At 43.0% G+C, this 27500-nt stretch overlaps 2 protein-coding genes across 7 annotated transcripts in view; one reads left to right on the forward strand and one right to left on the reverse strand.

Annotated features, from left to right (window-relative positions):
• The window catches only part of prkar1b (protein kinase, cAMP-dependent, regulatory, type I, beta), a 52191-nt gene extending 39815 nt beyond the window's left edge, over window positions 1-12376 (reverse strand). Inside the window, exons 1-3 of one of the 3 annotated variants that reach the window (XM_068336114.1) lie at window positions 12225-12376; window positions 10909-11096; window positions 470-640 (exon numbers count right to left, since the gene is read on the reverse strand). In XM_068336114.1, the coding sequence (XP_068192215.1) occupies window positions 470-640; window positions 10909-11082 (345 nt within the window). In that variant the 5' untranslated portion in view covers window positions 11083-11096; window positions 12225-12376. Of the gene's footprint in view, window positions 1-469; window positions 641-3117; window positions 3362-4125; window positions 4454-10908; window positions 11097-12224 lie in introns of those variants that run through there. The other 2 variants (XM_068336116.1, XM_068336115.1) reach the window with 2 other exon arrangements.
• Window positions 11649-27500, forward strand: part of LOC137609228 (dynein axonemal assembly factor 5-like) — a 24159-nt gene continuing 8307 nt past the window's right edge. The window contains exons 1-10 of one of the 4 annotated variants that reach the window (XM_068336112.1): window positions 11649-12276; window positions 14227-14483; window positions 15124-15308; window positions 15476-15600; window positions 15786-15904; window positions 18485-18717; window positions 18902-19126; window positions 23252-23395; window positions 24985-25153; window positions 27253-27400. In XM_068336112.1, the coding sequence (XP_068192213.1) occupies window positions 12074-12276; window positions 14227-14483; window positions 15124-15308; window positions 15476-15600; window positions 15786-15904; window positions 18485-18717; window positions 18902-19126; window positions 23252-23395; window positions 24985-25153; window positions 27253-27400 (1808 nt within the window). In that variant the 5' untranslated portion in view covers window positions 11649-12073. Of the gene's footprint in view, window positions 12277-13927; window positions 14484-15123; window positions 15309-15475; window positions 15601-15785; window positions 15905-18484; window positions 18718-18901; window positions 19127-23251; window positions 23396-24984; window positions 25154-27252; window positions 27401-27500 lie in introns of those variants that run through there. The other 3 variants (XM_068336110.1, XM_068336113.1, XM_068336109.1) reach the window with 3 other exon arrangements.

Genomic DNA, 27500 nt, shown 5'->3' on the forward strand with positions numbered 1-27500 from the left:
CGAAGTGTTTTTATCGCAGCCATAATCACTCTAACGTGGTACACTCTGTGCTGAATCTGGAAAAACAAAACAAAATGTATAAACGTGTTGCTATGTCCTGGTCTGTCCATTAATATGTTGTCATAAACGTTCACCTCCCTTCAGGGTGTCACGTTGTTCAGATTAATGGGTTTATATCCAATCTCCTGAGTGGGTGTTAACAGAACAACAACCTGTTCTCCAAAAAACGAACATCAACCACGATTGTCTGCTCATCGGTTTGATTATGCTAGGTTACATTTTTGCTCCTCTTCCATTATATATACACAACCTTGGGTCAATCTCTATTACTGTAAACGTGTGCATCTCATCTGTGCTCAAACTTTGAGTTTGAATATACAAGCAGATGAGTGCACAAATTATGTGTGGCAGAGATGTAGATACAGGTTGACGAACGCAGAGGTGTTTTCATCCATCTACCGAGGCTGACCTTGCGTACGTAGCTGACGGCGTCCTCTTCGGTGTAGACCTCGGCGCTGACCCCTCCCCTGCGGCGACGGGCCTTGACGACAGGGTTAGGGGGCGGAGGAGAAACCTCATCGTCGTGTGAGTCGGACTGGCTGTTAGATTTCTGTCGTGCCATGATCTGCTTGCATTCTTCCTGTAGAACAAAATAGTCAGGACAAAATTGAGATGAGGGAGACAAAAAATCTATACAGATTATCTCTAGTGTACAGTGTCCCCTCACTTAAAAAAAAAAGTAAATTCTGACCAAATTATTATTACAACTTTAAGAAAGATCATCTGAGGGCCGCAATTCATCTTTATCCCACACTTGATCACATGACGGGTGCTGACAAACCCTCTAAGCACCCTTTCCGACATCTAACATCATGTGAAGTTGCAACTGGGTCAGATAATCACAGATGAAGCACGATGGACGCTTCTCAGTCCTGACCGCACACCGTCTGGGTATCTACAGTAGTTGCTCTGGTATGAAGTGAAAGTCGTCAAATATTAATATCCACAGAGCTAGATGTGCAGAGAGAGGGAGACTCAGGCAGGTGCTATCTTCCTCTCAGATAATGAACAAGTGGGAGAGACATCAAAGGGAAAATGGCACTGCAGAACATTCCGTAGATAATGAATAATTGATTCCACACTTGATTAACACATTATCATAAGCACACAATGAAACCACCACAGGGGCCTGTGAGGCGACGTAACGTGAGAATGGTTTCTGGGTTGAGCTGACGGCAGCGACAACGCATATTCTGTTCTAGCGTTGACAGTTGGAGCAATGCACTGCTAAACTGCTTTAATACGGTGTCAACAAATACAAATGGAATATCGTCATTTTGCGAGAAATAACCAGTAAAGAGCCGGGTGATTGTATGTAACGGTCTTTCCTGCTTCATCACATGACACTGAGCAAGTGTTTGTCCTGGACTGATCATGAGGAAAACACTTTTAAGTCTTTTAAATCTAAAAGACTAACTGACTTGTTTGGGATGTTCTTTAGTGACAAAAAAACAAACCAATATGACTATTGGATGAGTCTGCAGGAGGAATAGGTCTGGCTGGCTGTTTGTTTGGTCTAAAGCTGAAAACATCTATTCATCTATTTCTTAATTGACTGCTGGAAAGTTCATCAGTAACAATTCAAATAAATAAATAATTATATTAATTCAGTATTGATCATTGACAAGGGTGTAATCAATTAGGAATCCTAGTGCATGCCGTTGAGCTGCTATTGAGTTCCACCTGTACATTAGGGTTTGTGTGCTGTGATCACAGTACAAACATTTTCTCTGAAATGTTTCAAAGCAACCGTTTTCCCTTACAATCCAGAGAACGAAGAAGGAAAAACAAAGAGGAGCATCTCAAGTGCTGAGATCATCGCCTCATTACATCCTGAGGCTACTGTCTGACGCTTCCCCACCAAAAACAATTTGATAATGCAGATGTCTCTCACACACACACATAAACACACACACACACACACACACGCACACACACACTTATTGTTTATGCAGAGTCATTGCCTGAGGGAACACAGCCAGCAGTAAGAATTGAGGTGAGGCTGAGAACCGGTGAGCTGCATCTAGGCACACACTTTTACACACACACACACACACACACACACACACACACACACACACACACACACACACACACACACACACACACACACACACACACACACACACACACACACACACACACACACACACACACACACACACACACACAAGCAGCTTGCAGGTGGAAAGGAACCCTCACACACTCCAACTTAATCAAGGTGGACAAATTAGAATCAATACTTGTGGAGAAACTAGCAGACACTGTGAACGTGTTTTCTCAAACTGTCAGTAACTCATATTCTCGCGTACACACTCTTCTGGTCCCAAACATCTTTACCTTGCAACAAAACTTGCTTTGATGAAAAACCTCCTGCCTTTCCTCAGATTGTGAACGTTAGCTCCAAGAGGTTAAGGTTTGCTAGCAGTGCTGTTTACCATGGCACGCTGGACCCCTGGTCAGGCCTGCTGTGTGGAGGAACCAGGCATCAAGTCAAAGTGAGTCAAAGTGCGCATGGGAATCAACGCACATCTCATGGACACCTGACTCACATGTCACAGCAGCATCTTGCCATTCCAGCACAGCAATCGCTTGTGTTGTGTGTTCGCACAGACAGCCGCAGCATGTGTGTTTGTCTGAGTGTTCAGGTCAGCGCTGTCCGTGTGTGTGAGAGAGAGCGCAAGAGCAAAGTATCTGCAATCCGTTCGACACGGCGGTTACACAACGGAGCTCTGATGAAAACACTGATGGCAGCAGAAAGCCAACCTCTCTATCGCTGCAGTGCAACTCTGTTTCCCAGCATCCCCCCCACTAGCTCTCTCTCTCTCTCTCTCTCTCTCTCTCTCTCTCTCTCTCTCTCTCTCTCTCTCTCTCTCTCTCTCTCTCTCTCTCTCTCTCTCTCACTCTCACACAGAATCAGCGGGAGAAGGCGGGCTTGTCTCGCTTCCCTCCCATCACTATGACAACTGGGTACTTATTCTTGAAAAGACAGAGTAGAAGTCAGAGTAGGAAGCAACAGTGGCTCACACACCGACACTCACAAACACACAAATGTACCAGTTGTGACGCCTGTCGACAGTTTGTCTCCCCGTCCTCGTCTCCAACTCCCACAATGACTGACTTCACAGCGGGGAAAACGTCACTCAGCACACAGATTCCTGTTCTCGCCCAGATGGAGTGTGTTTGTGTTCTTCTGCACTGGTGAATGGTTTCAAACATTCCTACAGGCGGTCACACTTGTGGATACATTCTGAGTGAGTCATACACTGGTTGGTACCATGCAGTTTCTTTCTCACCCACACAAGTTCCTCTCATAGGGGTCGGTTCTGAAGATAGGGCCCTTGTCTCTGACACGGTTCTGGCTCAAACACAGGGAAACACAGTCTACCTTTGATGGATAGGAAAAGAAAACATACATCTGAGGCCAGCTGAGAACGGTTGAGATGTGTTTTTAATCAGCGCATTTCCTTTGCTTTCACTTTGTCTGAGTGAGGTCATTCCTATTTCACGCAACAATAAAAACATATTTCCAAAAGTGAGGTCCTACTTATCTATTCTAGCCGTTTTGCAAAACATTCTCGACTATAATCAGTTCCGTTACCCTTTCTCCCCTCTTTCTCCTTCCTCTCTCCTCTGCTCTTCCTGCGTCATCATGGACGAATGGATGCCAGAGAGCGAGGACAGGATGGGACACAGCCACAAGCATAAACGCAAACAGAAGCACCGAGAAAAAGCAGCTTTCATGCAGCGATGGTAGGTCACAGATTAGAAGACAAGAACTGACACACGTATAGAAGACGGCAGACAAGCAATGTCAGGCAAACAAAGCAATCAAAAATCACTGTTATTAAACTCATTTCATCTCATTTCTGCACGATGATTTTAGAGTGACGCTCACACACTTTCCATCCAAACAGACAGGAACAAAAGTCATGATTAATTCTTTTCATAATGCTATGACAAACCAATACCAATTATGTCACGCACAAAAAGCACTGAACAGATCAGAGGAAATCAGTGGGTTCCTGCACAAAAGCATCAAAAATATTTCACAGAGGTGGTTACCTTATTCAGCCCAAATCCATTGACGCAGACGATGCCCCTCATGCAAGCGAACCAAAAACAACATTGTGCCGCACAAACACACGGACACACTCACAAACACGCAGGTAATGGAGCGTGAAAAGCTGACCCACCAGTGGAGCTAACAGTCTGCTCATCACTTTGTTCCACACCATTTACGGTAACACAATAGGCTGAAATTTGTTGCGGTGTTGCGACTACACGCATGTGTGGAGTGCTGACCTCCTGGTTGTGAAGTGAGGTTTGGTCTCTCTAAAGAGAGCAAAAGACTGATAGTGGGTTTTTTTTATCCAGGCATCTCTTTACAAGTACAGTTCACTCTGTTTCAGGATGGTTCAGCGTTGTGCAGGACTTTCATATCAAGACAAAGTACATCATACAAAGTAAACAGTCAATCAATCAACAGACAATCTTCAAGAACGACTGCTTGCTTAGCTACTTAATCAAACTACATAATCAGCGTAGCTTTGGATTTGGAGATGTTGGTAAGCAGAACAAGGCATTAGGGTATAGGGCGTTGTCTTTTACAACAGTAAAGATTAGTAATGAAAATAGTTTGTTTGATCGATTACAGAAATAATTATGTAGTTGCAGACAGAGTATATCTGGGCAATCTTTGGTTGGATGAACCAGCTGCTATAGAAAATATTTTTTTGCTTAATCCCTGCAATGTCCTTTCACATCTGCACACAACTGTATCAGCCTTAGTGCTTTAAATCTTAACTGTACACCTGTCAGGTTTTTTCTTCTCCCACACGGATCACAGATGACTCTGGATGAGTAGGAGGGATGTGACGGATAGATGAGAGAGGACAAAGAAGGACCACCAAGGAAAATGAAGTGGGGGACCTGATTTACCCACCGGGGCCTCAGGGTGGGCCAGGGAGGAGGTTTAGGCCTGGGTCACTGCATGCACCTCAGGATGATTTGACAGAATCCGGCATGGTGGCGATGACAAACATACTGGAGACACCAATTACACTATGATGCAAAACTCTGACAACCCTTTGGAACACAGTAATCCATCGCGCATTTGCGCTTCAAGAGGCTTCACCTCATCCCAGATTTTTAGTAGGTAGTCACGTGATACTGTATGCACATTCTTGTGGCTGACAGCGTCCAGAAGTGCACTGCGTTTCAAGACTCGCAGAACGCAGCACACTTCCGTGTATTAAAGAAACACTTAAAAGTGTTTTAAACAGTCTATTAAGAGTGTGAGAAAAGGTAATACAGATAGAAAGTTGTTTAGCATCAGTATGGGAAGGGTTCATAAACGTTTAAATTACCATGAATAATCAAATAGTTTTTCGCAATATCGCAGAATTTTGTTATGTATTTGCGGGTGGTCCTGGAATGCATTGACCGCGAGTAACGAGGGATCACTTTAACACATACTGTGTTTTCATTTCTTAGACCAGTGCCGCTATAAGGCTTCATGCATACACATATCATTGACAAACACACAGGTAGATCGATCTAAATTCTAAAGGAAGACTGACACATACAGAGAAAAACAAGGAGACAGGTGAGATAATCCTAAACTAGAACCGATTCTCCTCTTAGCACTCAACAAGTCTTAACCCCTATAAGGAATTGTCAGTCAGTCTTTAAAAAGATGACAGATTTGTTGTGGTAGGCCCTTCTGACAGCAACACAGACAGGCATCTCACATTACAGGAGACAGAGAGACTGATTGACTGAGTGGGAGTCTCCAAAATGTGAGTGACGTGATCTTTCACAAGGAAGATGTCCATTTGTCAGACCTGACATGCAAGCTGGAAAACAGTGGTAAGTGCAAAAGTGTGACATAAGCAGGGCACCGGACATTAAATAATGAAAATAACTATTAGGTGCGATATTGTAAAATATGCATGTGAATTCCATACCTATTTAAAACAGGTGTTCATTTGAAAGTTTGTGATGAATCCTGATGATTCAGAGTTTACAGCTACTTATACTGTATGTGTAGTAACAGAAACCATAAAGCCACATACTTCTGACGAAAACAGGTGACAGGAAGCTCATGACAAAGAAAACTCCATGGAAATAGTTGCTGAGCAAATGGGGGGGCAGGAGGAGACAAAGAATGAGAGGGACAGGGAGAACCTGCAGAGTCAGGAGTATTGCATGAGACTCAAACTTATGACAGCCCTGTGAGCTTTAAGAACACAGGGAGCATTCTGCTGATCGGACCAACACACAACCACAAAGGGATACACACACGCACGCAGACAAAGCAGAAATTGTTTTACCATGTTCAAGGGCTGGTTTACTGATAAAAAATGTGGCAGCTGTGCATATTCCTGTGAGATATGGTTCAATCTAGTGTTTTTCTTTGACAGTGGCTCAAATTGTGTTTGTGATGCTCAAAACATGACAAATTTACATCTGTGGAACTCAACAACAACCCAAAGCTGGCAAAGGAGCATCTGCAGAGGGTCTTAGCGTTCTATTTCCACACATCACAGAAAGATATAAAAGCATTCAGTCATGCAAACGAAGTGTTTGAACCCATGCCCAATCAAATCACACTAACAATCGAGGAGCGACAGCTGTCACAAGAATTTGGTTGACAGACCTGCTGTTACACTACATACAGATCAGAGTGTTGTGTGCAGTGAAAATTGCAGCAGGAGGGTAAATGCATCTAACGTCTGATATATCCTCAAATACAGAGTTACAGTATACAGTATATAGATATGTATATCCATCCATCCATCTTCTGAACCGCTTTATCCACTGTGGCGGGTCGCAGGGAGCTGGAGCTTATCCCAGTTGACTGAGGGCGTGACGTGGAGGGCACTCCAGGCATGACACCAATGTACCACAGAGCCATGCATGATGTCAGCTCTTTGCTGGATTAGCCATGAGTGACATGTTCAGATCTATAATTATGCTGAATGATGAGAAGAAAAAACACCTTTGTATTTAAATCTCAGCAACTGGTATGTTCATCCATAAATACGAGCATGGAAATACCACAATAATAAACCTTGGTTATCGGAAATTATTTGTCGTTGATCTCTCTTTTAATTACCCTGCTGTTCGTCTGCTCCTCTACCAACTTTTTATTCACATGAAAATCTATTAAATGATGTAAAATGTGTTCTGCATGGTGAGTCTAAAAGTAAAAATGACAGAAAGAATTTGTGAATTTTGAAGACAGACTATGTTGATCTATCCTCTGCTGTTGCCTAGGTTACCACCTCTAATGAGTTAAAGAGCTAACACAGGTGTCGATTCCAGATCTGATGCCTGGCATCAACAAAATACTTTGTTTTGAATAAAAATTTTACAAGAAGTTGAATGCACTGAAAAATTATGACAGATGAAGGTGAATATATTTGATCAATAAAACCTGTAAAAACTGTGAAACAAAATGAAATTAATGTAACCTAAATATAGTGGGCATTGCTTATTGAACCAAACACTCATTTACCTTTTAGCAGATTGCTAACAGGTAAAAGAGCTCAATAAGCTCCCTTAATGACAGTAAACATGCAACCTGCTGATAGATCTCATAACACAACCACAGATTTGGAAGGCATGACTGTGAAATCAGTTGTGCCCAACAAAGTCAAAGTGAAGTGCAAAAATGTCAGTGAGAAGACTGGGTGTTTTTTTTTTGTTTCTATTCCAACGAATGTCAGCATCACAATCAGATTACAAAAAAGCAGCAGTTACTGCATTTTACCTTTGCATTGCAGAACTGAACTTCACAGGGTGGAAGGATGTGTAGTTTGGGTTGATGTAGCAGTGCAGGCAGCAATATTAAGCAAAGCATGAAACAAGATTAAACTCTTCCTGCAAAGAGTGTGAGTGAACTAAAATACAGGCTTATTAGAATCTAGGTTGGTGCACAGATAGAAACACTGTGCAGAGTCACACATCATGTTACTGTATGTTCCTGCTGAACTCCACCACATCCATTAGTATTCATGCTGCTCTCTCAAGATGCAGCATTACAGTCAGCAGCAGCTGCACCATTCTGTTCATCATTGCGATGAACAGATCTCCATGAAAGTCACTGCTCAGTACTCTGAGAGCAGACAGATATAAACCTAAGTCCATGTTTGTAAAACAAATTAGGACAAAGATAATTGCTTCACCTTGACTTTAAAGTTCTTATATGTCCTGTCATAAAACCTGATATGTTATTTTTCTTGTCTGTGTGGACAAGAAGCTGAACCCAACAGTTTGGGATTTCTTGTTTTATTGCAAGTTTGCTTTCTTCACATCACTTCACACGTTTCCCTTCCAATTTAATGATACTAAATTATTTTTTATCAACTCCCTTCTCTTCCTTGTACCTTGCAGTCGTCATGTATCCATTACTGCTTTGGCTTCCTTTCATTTTCTTTACTGCATTTTACTTCTTTGTCTGTTTTATAGATTTTTGCTCTCAGTAGTCTTTGTGGATTGAGTTGTTGGGTTGGATCATTCTTTGTTGGACTGAACCACTTCTGGAATTCCAGATGCCTTTATTATTTATTGTGCCTGCTAAAGTTGAAATCTGGAGGAGTTTATTAAAGTTATTATGTCTTCATTCTATTTTTCATGTGCCTTTTAGACTCTGTATTTCTGTCCTTTGTTTTCAACTAAAAAAATCACACGTTTATTGAAAAATTGGATGAAATTTCAGGTCTTAACTTGTTAAAAGGTTCAAATCACATGACTGACACACACACACACACACACACACACACACACACACACACACACACACACACACACACACACACACAATCACACAATCATCACAGTAGACCCTCCTCCAGGCATCAGTGTGGTGAGTTAAAGCCCTGCCACATCTATCTTCAAAACGACTTCTATTGGGCATGTGATATTAGAGCTGAAATCTCGGTCCAACATCAACAGTTTGCATCTTTGTAACAGAAGTCTCATGATCCACTCACAAGCCAGCAGCCCAATGTGTTTCTCTGATCAATGCCAAACATTGAGAAACCTGTATACGCTTCTGAGTTTGATACGAATTTTAGATGTGTGGTACGGTGTCGTTCCTGCACATCGAGTTTCACAATATGAGTTTTCAGTAAACTCTTAACAGTATACTGCTGTATTAATGTCATACACTGACATGCTGTGAACTGCAATGGAATCTAAGAAAAATACTACACGATTATATAATTTTAAGAGAGTGCCATTCCTCACAGGAATGTACTGTAAACAGCAGAACATTATTGGGAGGAGAAAGAAAAGTGTAGGTCATAAAATCTGAAAATTAGTGGCCACACTACAACCTGCTCAGCCTCCAAACACAGATGTAAAGTAAATGGTATGTCATTGTCTTTGTCAAAGTGCCCTGGTAATTTTTTAGTGTTTTTTGTAATTCATTTGCCTTTTGAAGGTGGAACTGCAGCAACTTTATTCCACTACTAATTGTATCAGTACAATGAAGATTAACTTGGGGTCTGGGTCTTCTCTGTAAGGACAAAGAAGGTAGCACAGAGCTGACCTGCACACAGGTGGAATGGAAGGATGGAGCAAGAAGGTTTAATGATGCATTATATGCACCCCCCAAACCGAAAGACTTTGAAAGCACCTGGTAGCAGTTTGTCGCAGGCACGGACTGTTAAGTAGATTACAAAACATGACAACGCAACGCAGTAGCAAGACAGAAAGAGTCATTCATCATTATTAAATACATGATGCTTACTGACACAGAGAAATTCATTTTAGTGACATAACTGTGATCAGTATTGAATTGAAAATATACAACCAAACAGTAGATAATTTTATATTAATATCTAGGTACTCATAATAATAACAAATAATAGAAATTGGAAGAAACATACGAAGAATGTAAAAATACAGAAATACGTTGCTGCCATGTAATTACTGTTAATATACAATTAAATATTATTCATATTCCAGTTTATCTGGCCCCTAAACCAACACTGTAGGAACCAGCAGAGCATCTTCTATGTAACAAAAACCATCTTGTCACTGCTGAGGTGCCAGATGCAGCAGTATAACACACAAATAAAATCACTGTAAGTAATCACATTATCTGAGGGCTACTGGGAATGCACTAGAGATTGTCACTGTTTTAACCTGCTTTCTAGTCATGATCTTTCTTTCCTCCTTCTAACAAAAGCCTCCTCTCCTCTCTGGAGCTGCGATCTTTCAATGAATGTTACCCCTTTGTTTCTCTCCTCACAGAGAGATGAGGAGATACAAACAGACTGTGTTCCAAACCAGCAAATGACGGGCTTAATGGCTGCTCCTCTCAAATCCCCAAATGTATCCTTTTATGAGATGAAAAATGGAAGCTCTATTACCAGAGATAGAGTACAGGCTGTTTGTGGAACACTGTACCTGGATGGCAGGGAGTTTGGGCTTGCTCATATACGATGGAAACTATAGAATATTTTGTGACATTAGACAAGTTGAGGAGATTTTAATAAGAGTTTTAATCTGATGTTCATTTTTACACACACAATGATCCACAGTAAAATAACGGAATTTTAGCTTATATTAAGGACTAATGTGATTCACAGATTATCGTGTTTTTATTAGTTTTATTTTGATGTATTGGGAGAAGAAATATTAACATAAATTTTGCAAGAAATCTCTACTTGATATCTGCTTCACGCTGAAATTATCAATAGTCACATTTCATGTACGGTTTTTTACACTATAATGACGTATTCCCACAAAATTTTACACAACAATTAGCTCAGATGCAAGCAGAGAGACTCATAATAAAAAATCATACACAGATGAAACTTTGTTATTACAGACCTTTTCCAGCTTTTCAAAATGCTCCCGCAGGAACTTCATGGGACGGTCAGGCTTAGCAATGCAGAGGTTCACAATGCACTCTTTGAGGATTTGCTGGATATTGTGCTTCTGCACAAAAATTTCACAACCCTTCAAACTTTCGTCTTCTTCCAGAGTGGAGGAGGAGGTGGCCATCTTATCTCTTTTCCCTGTGACAGTGGGAGAAAACAGGGTGGACCATAAAAGGAGGTGAGGGAAAGCAGGACAGAAGAGGGGAATAGGGTTGAAGAAAAAAGAAAGATAAAAACTTCAGTCCATACCGAATAATTAGAAGATAAATCACAGAAAGAATAGAGGAGAAACGGATGGTGGGAAGGAGGTGAATGTTTAAAAAAATGTTTTGCAAAAAAATATGCTAAGAGATAAAAATTGAGCAATATAATGACATACAATTTAAGAAAAAATAAAACAACCTCAGCTGAGATAATCTGTTCATAACTTCCTATTCCATTTAAGGGCTTTTTGCACCAAGTAACAAAATGCCTTGACTGAACAGCTGTGTCATTAATGACACAAAATAAGCCTCCCTGTCTGGTTATTCCTCCTATGAAGAGGTGTAAAGTATTTGTGAAGCAATGGTGACCAATGACATTTCATTTTTGTTAAACCACTTATAATTTCATGGTCAATGAGTCAAACTATGTGGGTCAGACTTTTATCAAACAAATTGTTCTGCTTTTGGTTGACATTGAGCTGCCTTGTTGGAGCTTTTTCACACTCAGGTACCAGAAGGAGCCCTTGCGCAGACCTCTTGCACAGATGCTCCATTACTGATCCATGACCAAACATTCACTGTCAGTGTGGATGAAGATGACAGGATGGAAACTGTTGTTTTGACTCAACACTTCAGCAAATGACACAACAGGATATGACAGCTAGAAATGTGTCACTAGCAGCAGAACGTCTCACAGGAAGCCAGGAAAAAAGCAGGTGCAGCTAACTGTTCACCATTACTTCCTGAAAGGGCAATCACGTGCTTATATTTGTATATGTATAATATATAGTGTCTATTTTAGGATATTAAAACCACTTTTGGGTATCATAACGAAGCAGGCCCCCTCGGTCCCTCTGTTCATCTTTGTCATGTCAACTGTTGCCCCAGCAGTGGAGAGCTGTACCTGTTCTGATGCGTTCTGAAGCTAACCCAGCTAGCTTGGCTAACCTCTCAATGACAACCACACAACAACGCAGGGGAGTCGCTGCGGCAGTTACGGGCCTGTTCTACCGCTGTTCTCCGCTAAACTCGGCTCCGTCGGTGCTGTGGTCTGGTTCCCTACCGTTTGTGGAGGATGTTCAGTGGGAAAGCACCTCGCCGGCGGACGGAGATAGGTGAGGTGCCGTTTGTTTTAGATGGGATGCTGCTGCTGCTCTGCCTCTCCGCTACCTCGTCTCGCGCTGCGTCAGTCCCGATGACGTCACTCTGTCATCTGGACCGCAGCGGGGCTCGAGAGGCCCGCAGCAGCGCGCGCGCGTGCGCGCACCCCGGCATATTTTAAGGTAATAAAATCTTCAAAGGAATCATTCACCGTGAAGATAACAGAGTGTTTTCAATAAGACATTTTAGATCTGATGATTTTAAGACGCGCTGTGTGACGTCAGTGACGCAGGCTAACGGCTGCTATGTGATAAACACACTATGTCATACCTCACAGCTCCCTCTCAAATGGCTCAGCAAAGCCCCAAATAATTTATAACGAGACTATCCCTAAAATTAATTGTTTGGGGTATTAATATCAGATTAAACCTGATCATACACCATCCAGAAAAGAAATACAGCCTGGATTTGATAAATTTGGAGGGACTCAACTTGAAAAAGATGGATGGGGTTGTGCAACATAGGGATTCTAAACTTAGGTGTTCATAGGTCCAAAGGTATTTATTTTACATTTACTCACAGGTTTGGTGAGCATGAAAAGGAAGTTTTTTGTCTTTCACAATTAAGAATTATGTTAATTGTTACTTGTGAGTCAAGATGTGGGAATTATGTGACTCTTATTTTGATAGGAAGTGATCTTCCTGTGATGCTCTCTGCTTTTTGTTGCTCCACACCTACTGTCAATCGGCAATCAGCTCTCCTCCTCTTATTCCCGTCTAACTCTGGTTCTTTGTGAGTTAGTTACTTTGCAGCTCATGTGTGCATCCTTGACCTGCTTCAGCACACAGCCTTGCCTTTTTAGTCTTGTTCCAGAACTTCAGATTCCTAAGTTTTTCTGGACTTCGCACATCTCAAGCTTCTGGGTTTTGTGTGTGTGTGTGTGTGTGTGTGTGTGTGTGTGTGTGTGTGTGTGTGTGTGTGTGTGTGTGTGTGTGTGTGTTACAATGGCAATGAGTAATGTCTCATTACACAGAGTTTGTAATGAATGACAGGATGCAAAACCGATTCAGGGTTTACAATTCAACTAAATAAGGATCTTTGTTGTGGAGGCTTGGTGAACAGGGGCCATTTTTACCTGTCGAAGGGAGTTGTGTGCAGAATGTACAGACACAAATTTTCGAATGGTCCATTCAGGTGTTTTTATTTTAGTTTTTTTTTTTACAGAACTTTCACAGTATTTTATTTCACCTGTCACAACTTTTATGAGGCATGCTGCTGACCTAATATGTAAGTCATATATTATACCTACAAACTGAATGACATCAATGGGATGCGACTTTACATCTATTGTCTTTCTGCTGCTTTCCACTCAACTGAACGTCTCAAATAACAAACTATTCTGCTTGTTAAGTTTTTATAGAGAATCTAAATTTGTTTGGGTCTGATGATGTATGAAGTCATAAATTGAAAGCTCTTGTCAAAGAATCAACAAAGTATACAAAGAATAAAAAAGTATTTAAAAAACAGACAAACCATCAAACAAGTAATATCAAAGTATCAAAGCAGTTCTGTCAGCAAAAAACTGAGAGACTGAGGATGAATGAAATCAATGTTGAGCCCCTGAATCCACAGCTGCCGTAAAGCAGACGTTTGTTTGTCGTGCAGTTGTTGGTTGCCATAACGACATCCAAGATGGCAGCTGGAGACGAACACGCAGCTTCTGAAGTGTTAAGCGGACTCGCTCGTCATTTAAACTGTCTGAACGAAGACAACAAGTCAACAAGGAAGAGAGCTCTGGAGGCGATCAAGACGGCGACCATAGATCAAGGACTGTCCAGCGGCGTCCTGCAGGAGCTTCTCTCCGCGCTCCTTAAACCTTTGCTCAAATGTCTGTCAGACCCAATGGAGAGATGCAGAGAAACGGCGCTGACGACATTAACAGAGTTTATTCGCTGTGTGCCCAGACCGGAGGAGTCCCTGCCTTACCTGATGCCCTGTCTGGTTCGGAGGCTCGGGACTAAGGAGATCTCGGAGCCGGCTGAGGAGCTGCGTCTCTCGGCTGTGGAAATGTTGGCGCTGACGCTGGAAGTGTGTGGCAGACATTTAGCGCCGTATCTGGACGAAATGATGATCATATTACAAAAAACCATCGTCGACCCATTCCCGGATGTCAGACGAGAAAGCTGCAGATTCACTGTAGCTTTAGCAAAGTGTTTACCAGGTTCGTTTGGGGGGGGTTGTTTTGTTTTTGTTGTCTGTTGCCATGGTGTCGATAGACTCTTGACCAGCGCGACTGCCTGGGGAAAAGTTTCGGGGAGATGCATTCATTCGTTCGTTCGTTCGTTCATTCATTCATTCATTCATTCATTCATTCATTCATTCATTCATTCATTCATTCATTCATTCATTCATCCATTCATCCATTCATCCATCATCTATGAATAAATGAAGGAATGAAGCTCTAGAATAGAACACTGAACTCCTGAAAGACTATTATTAGAACTTCTGTCACTGTCCTCCATTACTTGTCTCAGGTAGGCACCCAACTATGTATTACCGCTACACTTTCCAATGTAACAATCAATTTACTATACTACAGTAACCATTTTCCAGTTTGCAATTTTATTCCAGTAGAAAAAAAAACTTTCAGATTTCTGGCAAGGGTTAGCTCTGCTGTAAAAAGGAGGTATAGTAACTAGAAAGCATTCAAGAGTCCACACCTCCACTATCCCCTTATTAGTTCAAGTTGTCATGGGATAACTACTTCCCAAGTTGATGAGCTCTTGAAGCGTGTTATATTTTCACATTTTAATAATGATTAATGCATCACTCACCTGGATTTCACCTCTTTTTTTTTTCAGAGCACTTTCACATGCAGGCTGAGTGTCTGGTCAAGCCTCTCATGCAGACGATCACTCACAATCGCTCCAGAGTACGAGTGTCCGTCATCGAAGCCACCGGGGCGGTCGTTCAGCATGGCTCAGGGAAAGAGTTGGATGCTGTTCTCTGTCCACTGACACAGAAACTGTTTGATGACTCACCACAGGTTAGCCGCTTACCTTCTGCTCCGTGTAATTACAAGTGATTGATTGCATCATTCCCCTTTTATATCAAAGTGTGTTTTCCCTTGGTTTGAGAAACCAAAGATTTGTTTTTCAAGTGAAAGATGCTCGGCTTTGCTTTCTCGCTCTCTCGTCATTTTTTTTCTTCCAGGTGAGGAAAGCTGTGACTGCTGTTGCTGGTGATTGGCTACTTCACTTGAGAGACAGATATTCTTATTTCCCCAAGCTCATCCCGCTCCTGCTAAGCAGTCTCAGTGATGAGAGCCCGGAAATCAGGTAAGAGAAGACGTTGTTTACCCTGCTCTTACCTTCATAAAAAAATGTAATCCAATAAAACATAGTATAATATATCTGCAGGGTAGTTTGATGCTTGAGGGAAATTCACCCAGTGACATTAGATACCACATACATGTGGATGTTCACCACATAGCATGGTAATAATTACGTATTTTCCTCTGCAGCCTTCTTGCAGCCAGTTTATGGAAGCAGGTTGGTGCCCAGTGGGAGAAGGAGAATGAGGAAAACATAAAGGACAAGATGGATTTTCCCCTCACCCCACCACCCTTCTACCCACCTGGAGGTCAGTCAGGAATCATTGAACTCTCCTTATTTTTTCATTAGTCCGTTTGAGGAGAAATCTTTAATTCTACATTTCATTAATTATCTACAAGATATTACAGAGCTTTTATGCAAAATGCATTACAACACCAGTCACACCAATGGTAGTAAGTTGTCTGAGCCATATGTCCAAACCTTATATAAGTCAAAACCAGGCTATCAAGACAGATCTGATGCTTTCCTGGTGAAAGAAAACTCCATCAGCTCAGGCTTTCTGGCATCCTGTAAGATTTTGTTAAATTACTGGATGATTCATTTGTGTGAATTCCTGTTTGAATTACTCCTTACATTATAAGGAAGTTCCCAACAGCATTAGATTCACCAGTCTCTCATAATGGAATATGAACATAATTGAATTGAATTATCTGTTTTTGTTATAGTTGTGCAAATTTATTAGTTATCACAAACCCTCAAAGATAGTTTGCCTTTGAGGGTTTTACAATCTGTAGAGTAACACCCTCAACGCACAAATCAGGTTAGGAAAACCAAACAAACCTACACAGGGAAAAAATGAGAAATTCTCCTTGGCATCCATGGATGACGGATCCTTCTCCCTATGATGGGTAAATGTGCAATAGTTTTCAGGAGAATATTGTTGAAGAAGTCTAGACTAGTGCAGTCCAGGAAGCAAATTATAATACAGGTCAGGATTTTTGGTCACACTTTCCTCTGTTTAGCCATTACCAAGACACGAATGGTCACATCTCCACAGGATAGCAGGTCACGAGCAAAACTGTCACAGCCACAGCATCAGGAAGCTAGGAAGCTGTAAGGCAGAGGGACTCTGGGTGGAAACTTCCCTGGGTGAGGTCATTGACACAGAGACTGAGTCATGGCAAAGTAGGAGGGCAGAAGGAGAGAAAGGCCTAGGTAAAGGAATAGTGGGGCTCAAGGGGTCACGAGAAGTCCCCCAGCAGTCAAGTCTACAGCAGCATAACCTGTGCTGGTCCTGACTAACCTTATTAATAAAGGAAGGTTTTAAGCCTACTCTTAAACATGAGAGGGTGTCTGCCTCGTGGACTTGAATTGGGAGGTTGTTCCAGACGAGGAGCCTGAAATCTAGAAGCTCTACGTTCTGTAGTACTTGCTGAAGTCATAGAATTCTAGTGGAATGGAAGGGTGCTAAATTCCCCTTCAAATATGACATTGGCTGGCCATTTAGTGCTTTGTAGGTGAGCAAAAACAGCAAATCAGATGTTGTGCATGACAGTTTCTTTGTCAGGGCAGGAACTGCCTCTGGAGAGATAAGCATCTGCGTCAGGCCCAGGAATGATGGTGACTTACTTGTAGAGCCAGGATGAGTCTGTGTTATTTTAAGTTAGTAAGTCAGGGGTTAATGCTTCCATACATGTACCAAAGTTCTACATGAGACAGTAAGGATAAATATGGGATCTGCCCGGGGACAGGAAAGGAAGAGTTTCTTTCTCTCTCTTCATTTTTATCTTTCTTGCTGTCGTAAATCTGCCGAGCCTCCCGGTGTGAAGAGGTCACTGTCAGACATTTATAGATGAACAAAAAGGTGCTTGTTTCATCTTGTCCTGGTGTCTTTCTATAATTTATCTTTATATTCCTTTAGTACTCGTTTCATCAGTGTGTCTGTAGGAGAAGGAGAATAAGCAAAAGAGAGAGTAGAGCGTGACAACAATGAACATTTGTTTGGCTGAGGAAAGTTAAATGTCTCCTCAAGGAAGGAGCAACTTGGAATATCGAGCAAATACTAAAAACAAACGTAGTCTTTCTAGAGAAGGTTGGACTGACTCAAGAGTTAGCAAAAGTGCTAACTCCTGAGTCATTTCCTTCACAAATGCACACGATCAGCACCAGTGAGCGCCCCAAAAAGTGGTGGTGGGTAAAGATATTTATGAAATAAAGTGGAAGAAAACTTTTCAAACATCTTGAAATTTAACGAGGGGAGGATCCATCTGAATGTGTTTGTTGCTCAGCTTGCCTCAAGTTTGAGAGTAACGTGGATGAAAAAATGAGCAACACAGTTACAGTTAATACGGTTTATAAATAGAACAAATTATAAAGAGGCATGTAAGAATTTACTTTGGTTAAGTATATTGCTGCCCAATTTGTAAAATAGATATTAATATTGAGGGAGGAGGAAAAAGCGATGTTAAATATGACATATGGAGTAATTTCAGAATGTGTTTCTCCAACAATCCTACAAGTTATGGGGAATTCTTGGTATCCTAAGTCCACAAATATGTGAATCAATTATATTTATTGTTAAATTTATGATGTTTTGAGTGTCCAAATAATTAATTGCATTATGGCTTACAAAATTTAACAAATTCAAATAAATATAGATCCCATATATATGTAATGGATTCAGAAAATATGCAGTTTGAGTTGATAACTTTCCATCACTTGGAGTTCTTTAATAGTCGTACTGGAAAACTTTTTCTTTCACTAACAGAAGGTGAGGTTGAGAAAAAACAAGTTCTTCTCCAAGATAAGCTTGAAAATCACAGACTGACATCAAACAGCAGAAACATTTCCAATGCTTAATGTTCTCTGTCTTCATTTTCTCCTCCAGTGGAGCGTCCAGGGCTGGGCTGCCGAGAACTTGTGGTGAGAAATCTGTGCATGTTGGTGCCGGCCATCACCAACGACATGTCCGACTGGCTGCTGCCCACCAAGGTGAAGTCCTGCCAGCTGCTCCGTGTGCTGCTGCTTCACAGTGAGGACCACAGCACCTACCAACTGCAGCCCATCTTGGCTGTGCTTTACCGGGCCTGCGCTGACACAGACAGGGATGTGGTCAGCAATGTGAGTTCCAGAGACTTTGGTCATCAGATTGTCATAACGTAGTCATTTAATAATGTTCACCCTGAGCACAAACGGATATCTCACTTATTAGTAGGGCTTGAGATATTTGGATGCACCTGAGTCTTTAACTGTCACCTACCTGTAGTTTTGTCTCCCGTCTCTCCATCTTTGTCTCCACATCTAGTGCCTGGCGGCTGCTAAACTTCTGGGCACCTTTGTCCCTCCTGATGTCTTCCTCAAGCTGCTCCTGGACCACGTGAAGAGCCCCTACTCTCCCTCTCAGCCATGGACCCCTCTCATGGTGCTGGCTGCCGTGCTTGGGGGCTGCCCCAGAACCCTCCTTCAACCCCATCTCGAAGAGATTGCAAACACACTGGCCGAGCCTGAAGTCTGTCAAGAATATCAACAGGTCAGCAGATAGGTAGATGTCTGTTGTTGGGGTTGACCTGCTTGATGTAAGAGTGGCAACCGTTGTATTGTTTTTAACTGATTAGCTTCAATGGATTAGCAGCAACTCTCTTTAAGGGGGAAAGCAGGGGATTAATGTTTGAATTATGCTGAAATTTTGATGACAGTTTTGCGAGATTCTGATTGCCATGTTTTGATTTTCCTCACCAATCTGTGTACACCAGCTACCTTCCTTTTCCAGCCTTCCTCCGTGATCTTGGCAGCAGCACTCTTCCTCTATGCCTTAACACATTGTGTATTTCTTTCTTAATTTGTCCGTCATGGAAGTAGGTTTCACTATAGGACACCACAACTCTTGAAAGGGTTTTCGTTGAAGAGTCTTGAAGAGTTTTCAATAGCACTACTGTACATGAGGGGTTCACTGAGTTCGCCGTTGAGTAATTCTGTAAAATGCAGACCATGCTAAAGTGACAGCCTGACCACGAGGTGTTTTTCACATCTGAAATTTCAGGTCTCTGATCAAAAGGGAGCCTGCTCACACGCAAAGGTTGAAATGTTCTCCCACAACGCTGCGAGCAAAAAAGACGAGGTGAAGCTGTTTAAGTTTCTCAGCAAATAACAGCGGACCAGTGGAAAAATGCCATGGAGTCCAGCGCAGACTCTTCCCCGCTTCCTTTCCTCAAACATGTTTCCTTTTCAGACTCAAAATAACAATTGCCTGGTAGAACTATTTTCTGATCCCGCCGTATTAATGACTCACCTGTACCCATGACCCCCTCCCTATCTCAGTGAAGCCTGCAAGAACTCCCTTTGTGGGATAATAATCACAGAATCCATTAATTTCATGTGGCCCCTGCGTGGCTACTCTGACCTCTCTGAGCAGACAAAGCAGCGCACAGCCTTTGTTGTTTTATGGCTGCGTGTAAGGTCTCTGCACCGGATTGTAGTTCAGCCGTGCGACTGAAAGAATCCCTGAAATTTTGAAGCCTGCTCAGTCAAAGCCGGTGATAAATGGAAAGGAAAGCTGAGGCCCTTCTGTCTTCCCTCCTCGCTATCCGGCAGGGGTCAACCAAAGGGGGAAGTAACAGGACAGGACTGTCACACATTGTTGCACAGATGGAGGCAGACCCCCGTTTCCTCTTGGTCTGTTTCTCCATCTATCTCTCCCTGCCATCCACCCCCCCCCCTCCCCCATGTCTCTGTTTCTGCAAGGCGTGGAGATCTGTGATTGAAGAGTTCACCCAGACAAAGCACCTGCAACATTTTTCAATAACAGGCAGGGTTCATAGAGGAGAGCAGGACCGGATTGCCGCGTGGCTGTAAATAACATCGCTAGAGACACGAGCACCTGCATCCCCCCCACCCCCACCCCACCACTTCTCTTTACGCTGAAATCCTGACGCAGAATATTATTCCAGTCAGACAACGACCAGTTTGACATGTTTATTATCACAACTGCAAAATATGCAGTAGTGTGGGTTTGGCATCCAGGAGCTGACCTCCATCACTCCCTGCAGATATGTTTACATAGGACCTGAGGAGTGAGCAAACCTCATGAACCCCCCTACTGGAGCCTAGAGGTGGATGCAGGAGTAGTTGATGGGCCACAAAACCAGTGTTTTTAAACTGAGAGACTGAAAAAAAAAAAACTGTAATAGTTGGTATTTTAGTGTTAGATAAGGCTTAACATGAATATTTGCTCATGTTGTTTGCTCGCACTAGTATGCAGTCACACAACTTCTCAGTAAATCTTGAAGAAGCCCTTAGTTTTCATACTGGACTGATTTAGCTGTATTTGATGACTTCATTACCTGCAGAGACACAAGCAAGAAAGAACAACTCAAAAGGCTCAATGCTCGTTTTATTTTTATTTTTTAAGTAACTCATCTTAAGATGTTTAATATTTATGTTTCCATTCAACATGTTATGTGTTTCATAAATTGAAGAAGGGGAACAGACAAAAGGGAAGTTTGAATTGGATAAAATGAAGCCTGTTAAGAAATGAAATATAAATAATCTTCAAAGTGAATGGAGGCGGGGGGAGTCTACACAGCCCCCATGGGGAGTTCAGGGAACTTGCTGTAGATTTAGAAGCTATATGATACTTTTGCACTCTTTCAAGTCCCTGTTTTCTTTTCTTTACTTTAGATGGGGTAGACAGTATACAAAAATAAATGACAGATGCTGAGCAAAAAATAAAAATAATGGCCCTAAAGTTAAGATGATGTCAATGGTTTGAGGGGAAATGAAAGGCGAGCCGGTGGTCAGAGAAGCCACCGCATTCTGGGGTACCTTGTGTCAAGTTTGCTAATGAATCACATAAGGGTTTGTGTTTAAGGCGGTGTTCCACAGAGGGTTAAGAAATCACCACTGTCTCTTACTCGAAAGCGAGCGCGAAACACACACACACACACACACACACACACACACACACACACACACACACACACTTTACAGGGTTGTGTCACTGTGTTGTGGTTTGTCATGGTGACAGGCTCATCACAACATCTGCAGGGCTTGAGTAAATCAGTAAAGACATATCCTAGAGAGAAAGAACATCTTTAAGATGAAGAAGGGTCCTGACAGAGAATTATCAGGCATATTTACAACCACTCTTGTTAAGTGAGACACTCAGAGACAGACATCAGCAGGAGAAATGGGATGTTTTCATTTTAACTCTCTGCATAGATGCCGTGTCCCGTACATCAGAACGTTCCACGCTGCTGCACACAGCTCAACGCTTCGCTAAGATAAAGAGAGGCGAAGGAAGGCAGGCCCGCAAACTTTACCTGAGTGCGAGGGGTCGACATCCTAAGTGCCGCCAGTGTTTGTTTTTTCTCGCCATAGCAACATCAATAGTTGGGGGGGGGGCTCTCCCACTGGATAGGAATCCAGGCTGTGGTACAGCACCTTAAAGCGGAGCCGTGTTAAATGGAAGCATCCAGCGGCGGACACACACACACACACACACACACACAAACACACGCTGTGTAACGAGGCCCCTGGAGCGTGCCCATGCCAATAAAACCAGGTGTACCTGGCCTGACTCCAGGTGTCCACCTGGTGATTACTACGCACTACTTTTTCCGTTCCTTTTCGGTTGGTCCTAATGGTTGTTTTCTGAGCATATAGGATAAATGCGTTCACGTAAGTGTTGGTTAATGTGTGTGTGTGTGTGTGTGTGTGTGTGTGTGTGTGTGTGTGTGTGTGTGTGTGTGTGTGTGTGTGTGTGTGTGTGTGTCCGCCACCATTTGTCACATTTTCCACTATGGTCCTGTGCGTGGAAGGGATTTCCCTTATCAATGACACTGAGACGAAGTGTTTTCAGAGAAGTCAACTAAGAAGTGTGGATGAGACTTCAAGGCTTCATGGATGATCACTGGAGTCTCAGACTGCTTCTAGATTCAAGATACAGTACTTATAACCAGGTTATTTCCAGTTTGTGCTCACTGATTTACCGTAAAGTTTAAAAAAAACAACTCCCTGGTGTTTTTTTTAAATAATGTTTTGTGTTTTTTCTAATCCAACCCTTCCAGATCTGTCAGTGTAGTGTGTGTTTGTGTGTGTGTGTGTGTGTGTGCGTGCGCGTGTGTTGCTTTGAGTGTTTCTTAGCATGAACCCAGTTAAGTCCCTCCCCTTAACACCAACACCTCATCCCTATAGACCAAAGCAAACACCTGGAGGCCGCTTTACCCACTCTCCACCCTCCACATACAAAAAAACACACTCTCCTTCTCTTACACACACTTACACCTTCCACCCCCCCCCCCTTCTCCCTTCTTCTCCATCCAGCCCTAATGACAGGCTGCACAAAAACAGGAAAAGAGGCCGTGATCCTGGTGATGGCATAGAAATTAGCCTGAGCTGCAGGTCTTTGTCTAAACATGAGCTCAACACAACACTGGCTGACAAGTGACAGCAATTACACACACACACACACACACACACACACACAAACACACACCCTTTCTTGTGTCTGGAGATGGAAAGTTCTCACATTTAGCTATTCTGGATGACGTGTGGAAACCACGATTGGGGGCGCTGTATGTCCTCACGCATAGAGGCGAATCTGCACATGTGATCTAAATCAAACTAGATGACCTCATGATGCGTTTCTCCCCTCCAGGTCGTGTACTTGGGGCAGTTGTTTGCCTGCGTGGAGGCGCTGCTGCGTCAGTGCGAGTCGGACTGCTGCTCCGTCAGTCTGCAGCTGCTGCAGGTGCTGGTCGCCGTTCAGAGCCTTTCCACCGAGCCCGACGTCAGCCAGAAGGTTAGAGAGCACCAGCATGAGCATTCACTTGTGTGCAATTCTTCTATTTATTTTTTTTTCTTTTTGGAAATGTCTTTTTTTTTTAACCCCCTCCTCCCCCATCCCAATTTAGTTTTTACATCCTTCTTATTAGAGAGGTGAGCAGGTTTTATGAAGCAGGAGTGCTATTTGAGGTATGCAAACGTTCGTTTGTACGCGTTCAAAGTGGGCATGGCCAACTGTATAATTACCCACTTATATGGGGGGGGGGGATTGCACCTTTCCAGTGGAATTTTAAATCCAATTCTGGGTGAAGGGAGATGATAAAGACAGATGGGCTGAAATAGACAGAAATGAGACAGATGAGTTGTGTTTCTTAGCAGGTGTGGATCATTATGACACCCCAGTATGTGACTCAGTGACATCATTTTATTATGGAGGTAACAAACTTCCACATTAGGGTCGACCTGCAAATGCAATCGCACGTACGAGTGACTGTTGTGGTACAACAGGAGCAGCCAAAGATGCTTATCAGACCATGTGCGTTCATGACTGTCTGCTCTAGTATGTGACTAGAAAGAGAAGAGAAGGGATGGATTAAGTCTCAGAGAGGGAGGGTGAGGACAGCCTTGGGCATTCCCCATCCCAAAGGAAAAGCATTACTTGTTTTCCCAGAAAACAGGCATGTCTTTCCCATCAGCGGACGGCTCAGGGCGGTCCAGCTCTCCTCTGAAGCAGCCGATCAATGACTCAGACATTGTCTCAGTACCCGTCCGTCCCTGAGGGACTATGAAGGGAACTATGAAGCAGCCTCAAGGTCAATTCCACTGCCCTACAGAGTCAGCTAATTATTTACTCTCCTATCTCTCATTCCTGCTCTTTCCGCCCAACTCAACTTTATTGGTGTGGGTGTGTGTGTGTGTGTGTGTGTGTGTGTGTGTGTGTGTGTGTGTGTGTGTGTGTGTGTGTGTGTGTGTGTGTGTGTGTGTGTGTGTGTGTGTGTGTGTGTGTGGGTGTGTGTTTCTGTAGGTTCCTGTGCCTTTGTACATCCTCTGTGTCTGTCAGGGTTTTTATGTGTTAGACCTTGTCGTGTCTGCACTGTTGTTGTTCTTCCCATGGTTTCACATGATGAGTTTTGCTGTGCCTGCTGTGTGAGCGTGACCTTAAAAATTTCTTTGAAATTATAAGAAAACAACTGTATCGGTTGAACTCGAGCACAGTGCCCCTTTTTTTTCTCCATTTCAGCCTTTCTTTCACCCTCCTTTAACCCACCCTCCAGTCTTTTTTTTTGTATTTTGAGCTGGGTTTCAACCAAAGATTGTTTTTATTTTCTATGCAGATTACATGTCGATTAGTCATTTAGTCTATAAATGTTCTTGATATTTTTGCAACTTCACCTAGAGCTAAAAGTGTCTGTGTTTCTGATCTGACCAACAAAAAGCAACTTTCATTATTAGAAGAAAAGCCTCACATTCTAGCATTTAGTGTGCTGAAATCATTGTCAGAATAGTTTCTCTTTTGATTGTTTGATTGATTTGATTGATCGCAGAAGCCCAACAGTTAAAAATGTGTTAACTTCATGCTGTACCTCCTATCGCTTCCTCTCTCAGGCCTTGGAAGGTGTCCAGCTCCTATGTCAGGTGCAAGGTCTGGCCTCGGAGATGGAGCTCTATAGGCGACATATGGGCCAGCTGCTGGGCTGGCTGTCGGCCTCTGTCAACGCCTGGACCAGCTACTCCCCACAGAGACTCCAGCTGCATATCATAGTCACACAATCTGGTGAGGAGCCAAGCCTGAATGCGCACGACACACTGCCAAATTATACAACAAGTGCTGAAGTTTGCATGCAGAGAGATACGCTATGGTCAAAGAAATATTTGAGAAATCGGTCTGTCAAAGTGGCCTCGTAATGATGGGAGTCACTCCATCGGGCATGAGTTTCAGCCTGCTGTTTGGGTCCATTGTACCCCAGCAGGCCGGTGAAACTCTATAATCTCTGGAGTGTTTTGTTTTGCATTGCTCCATCGTGTGGATTGTTGAAGCGTTCGCTCCCTGATTTATTCTGACACACATGACATCATGACGTCCTGTTCACACTTGATCCGTCACTCAATCTGAACAGTTTCATGAAACTATTTGTTGTCGAGCATTTTCTGCCCTACCCAGAAAAAATCACCGCTCCAGACATCAAGTGTTGGACATGAATGGTTGAAGCCATCATCAACACAACTCCATGTGACGGCTGCTAGATGGGTTCATCATCAGCATCATTTGTTATTTGACACCCCAGTGGACGTCTTGGTCTCTCTTCAAAATAGGCAACTCTTTGAAAACACAGGAATGTTGTTGTTTTTTTAATTTCCATTCCTCAACCAGGTCAAAGACAGCTTCATGAGAAAAGCTGTCATTTGCATCACTTGTTTTATAAATCCCTGTCACACACCACCACCCCATCTGTCAGTCAGTCAGTCAGTGTGTCTCGGACTTGTCTAGAGGGGTTAGTCCGTGTGTGTGCGTGTGCGTGTGTGTGTGTGTGTGTGTGTGTGTGTGCGTGTGTGTGTGATGCAGTGGGTTTAAAAGCCCTGACCCTCATCTTTGGTGCTGAGACTTCTCTAAACTTCCCTCTAGTCCATATAATCCTCCCCATTAGCACCTCCACACAACACTTTCATCTCCATCTCTTTCTCCCACCCCCCCTCTCTTTGTAATCGACTGGCCGGGTACCCCTCTAATCCCTCACACACACACACACACACACACACACACACACACGCTCCCACGACGAACTGACCAGTCCATTCTCAGTCCACTGGGTGACCCCCATGCAGGTCATTACATCAAACAGCAGCAAGGCCGCTGCTCTTGACCTTCGTCTGGATCAAGGCCACTTTGAAGCTGTGAGTGTGGGTGCGTGTGTGTGTTTCTTTGTGTGTGTGTCTGATGCACATGATTCCCGGAAATTTGCCGTCTGCTGAACAATCAAAGCTCGTTAATTTGACAACTGGGACTTGGTCATTTTGTTTGCTCACCAGTTCATCTTTGTCAAAGACGGAAATAATTCAGACCCTCCTACATCCTCCTGGTGGTCATTTGTTTTTCAGCTACTCTAAAGATGTGTCTATTTGCGTAGCACAATATCCTATTGCTTTTTATATCCACAGTCTGCGGCGACATGCAGTCATCTCCTCCGACACCTCCGGCTGAACGACACGCCCTTTGATTCACTCAGTGGAATAACTTTCTCTTTCTCAGTCCTTCCATATCTGCTCGTGACTCCGGCCGCCACCTCACGGCGGTCTAAGGATTTCCTCTGTCTGCTCTCATGTCTGTCCAAACAGGGCTGGACTCTTATCACTAATTACCCCCCACACACACACAAAGGTGTGGATCACTATATATAGCCTTGTAAATAGCCCTCAGACTGTGTGTGTGTGTGTGCATGTGAGAGCATGAGTGTTAGTGGGAAAACTGTGAGCCCTGTGAGTTGTGAGTTTTCCTGTAATAGACTGGTATAGAAACGCTTTGTCACACACAGACCTTTATTATGTCTCATTTCCTCTGAGCTCTGTGTCACCGTCTCACCAATCCATGGAGGCCAATAATCTGAGCCCTCTAGTCGGTGCTGAGGATAAAAACAGTCTGTCAGGAAAACAAACTACGGTGGTTCGGCTAAAAAAAAAAAGCAAACATTGATGCTGTCGCCTCACTGATATCGAATCTGGGATTAAACTGTTAAAATGATGGGCTGCTTCGGAGTTTTGTTTGGTTATCTCAGTCACATCTAGCAATTTAATTCAGACTCTTAATCTATAGCTGTCAGTAAAATATATCTACTTTGCAAAGCCTATAAAAATATAGTAATCACGTGTGTGTTACAGGTCCAGTGATCGGGGAGTTTGTCAGCCAGCTGATGCCTCTGCTCCACTGCTGCCTCCAACCGGACAGAGACCCAGAAATGAGGATGAGCATTTTCTCATTGTTGGCCAAATTGCTATTGGATGCGTCAAACACACTGGATTCTCAGGGGTGAGTGACACACGTGTTTTCCACAGATACATAAGCCGACACACACACTAACAAAGAGCAGGTTGTATTTTGATAGGAACTAATTTGACCGTACGTTATT

This window comes from Antennarius striatus, chromosome 16 (genome assembly GCF_040054535.1).
Source record: "Antennarius striatus isolate MH-2024 chromosome 16, ASM4005453v1, whole genome shotgun sequence".
NCBI classification, from domain to species: domain Eukaryota; kingdom Metazoa; phylum Chordata; class Actinopteri; order Lophiiformes; family Antennariidae; genus Antennarius; species Antennarius striatus.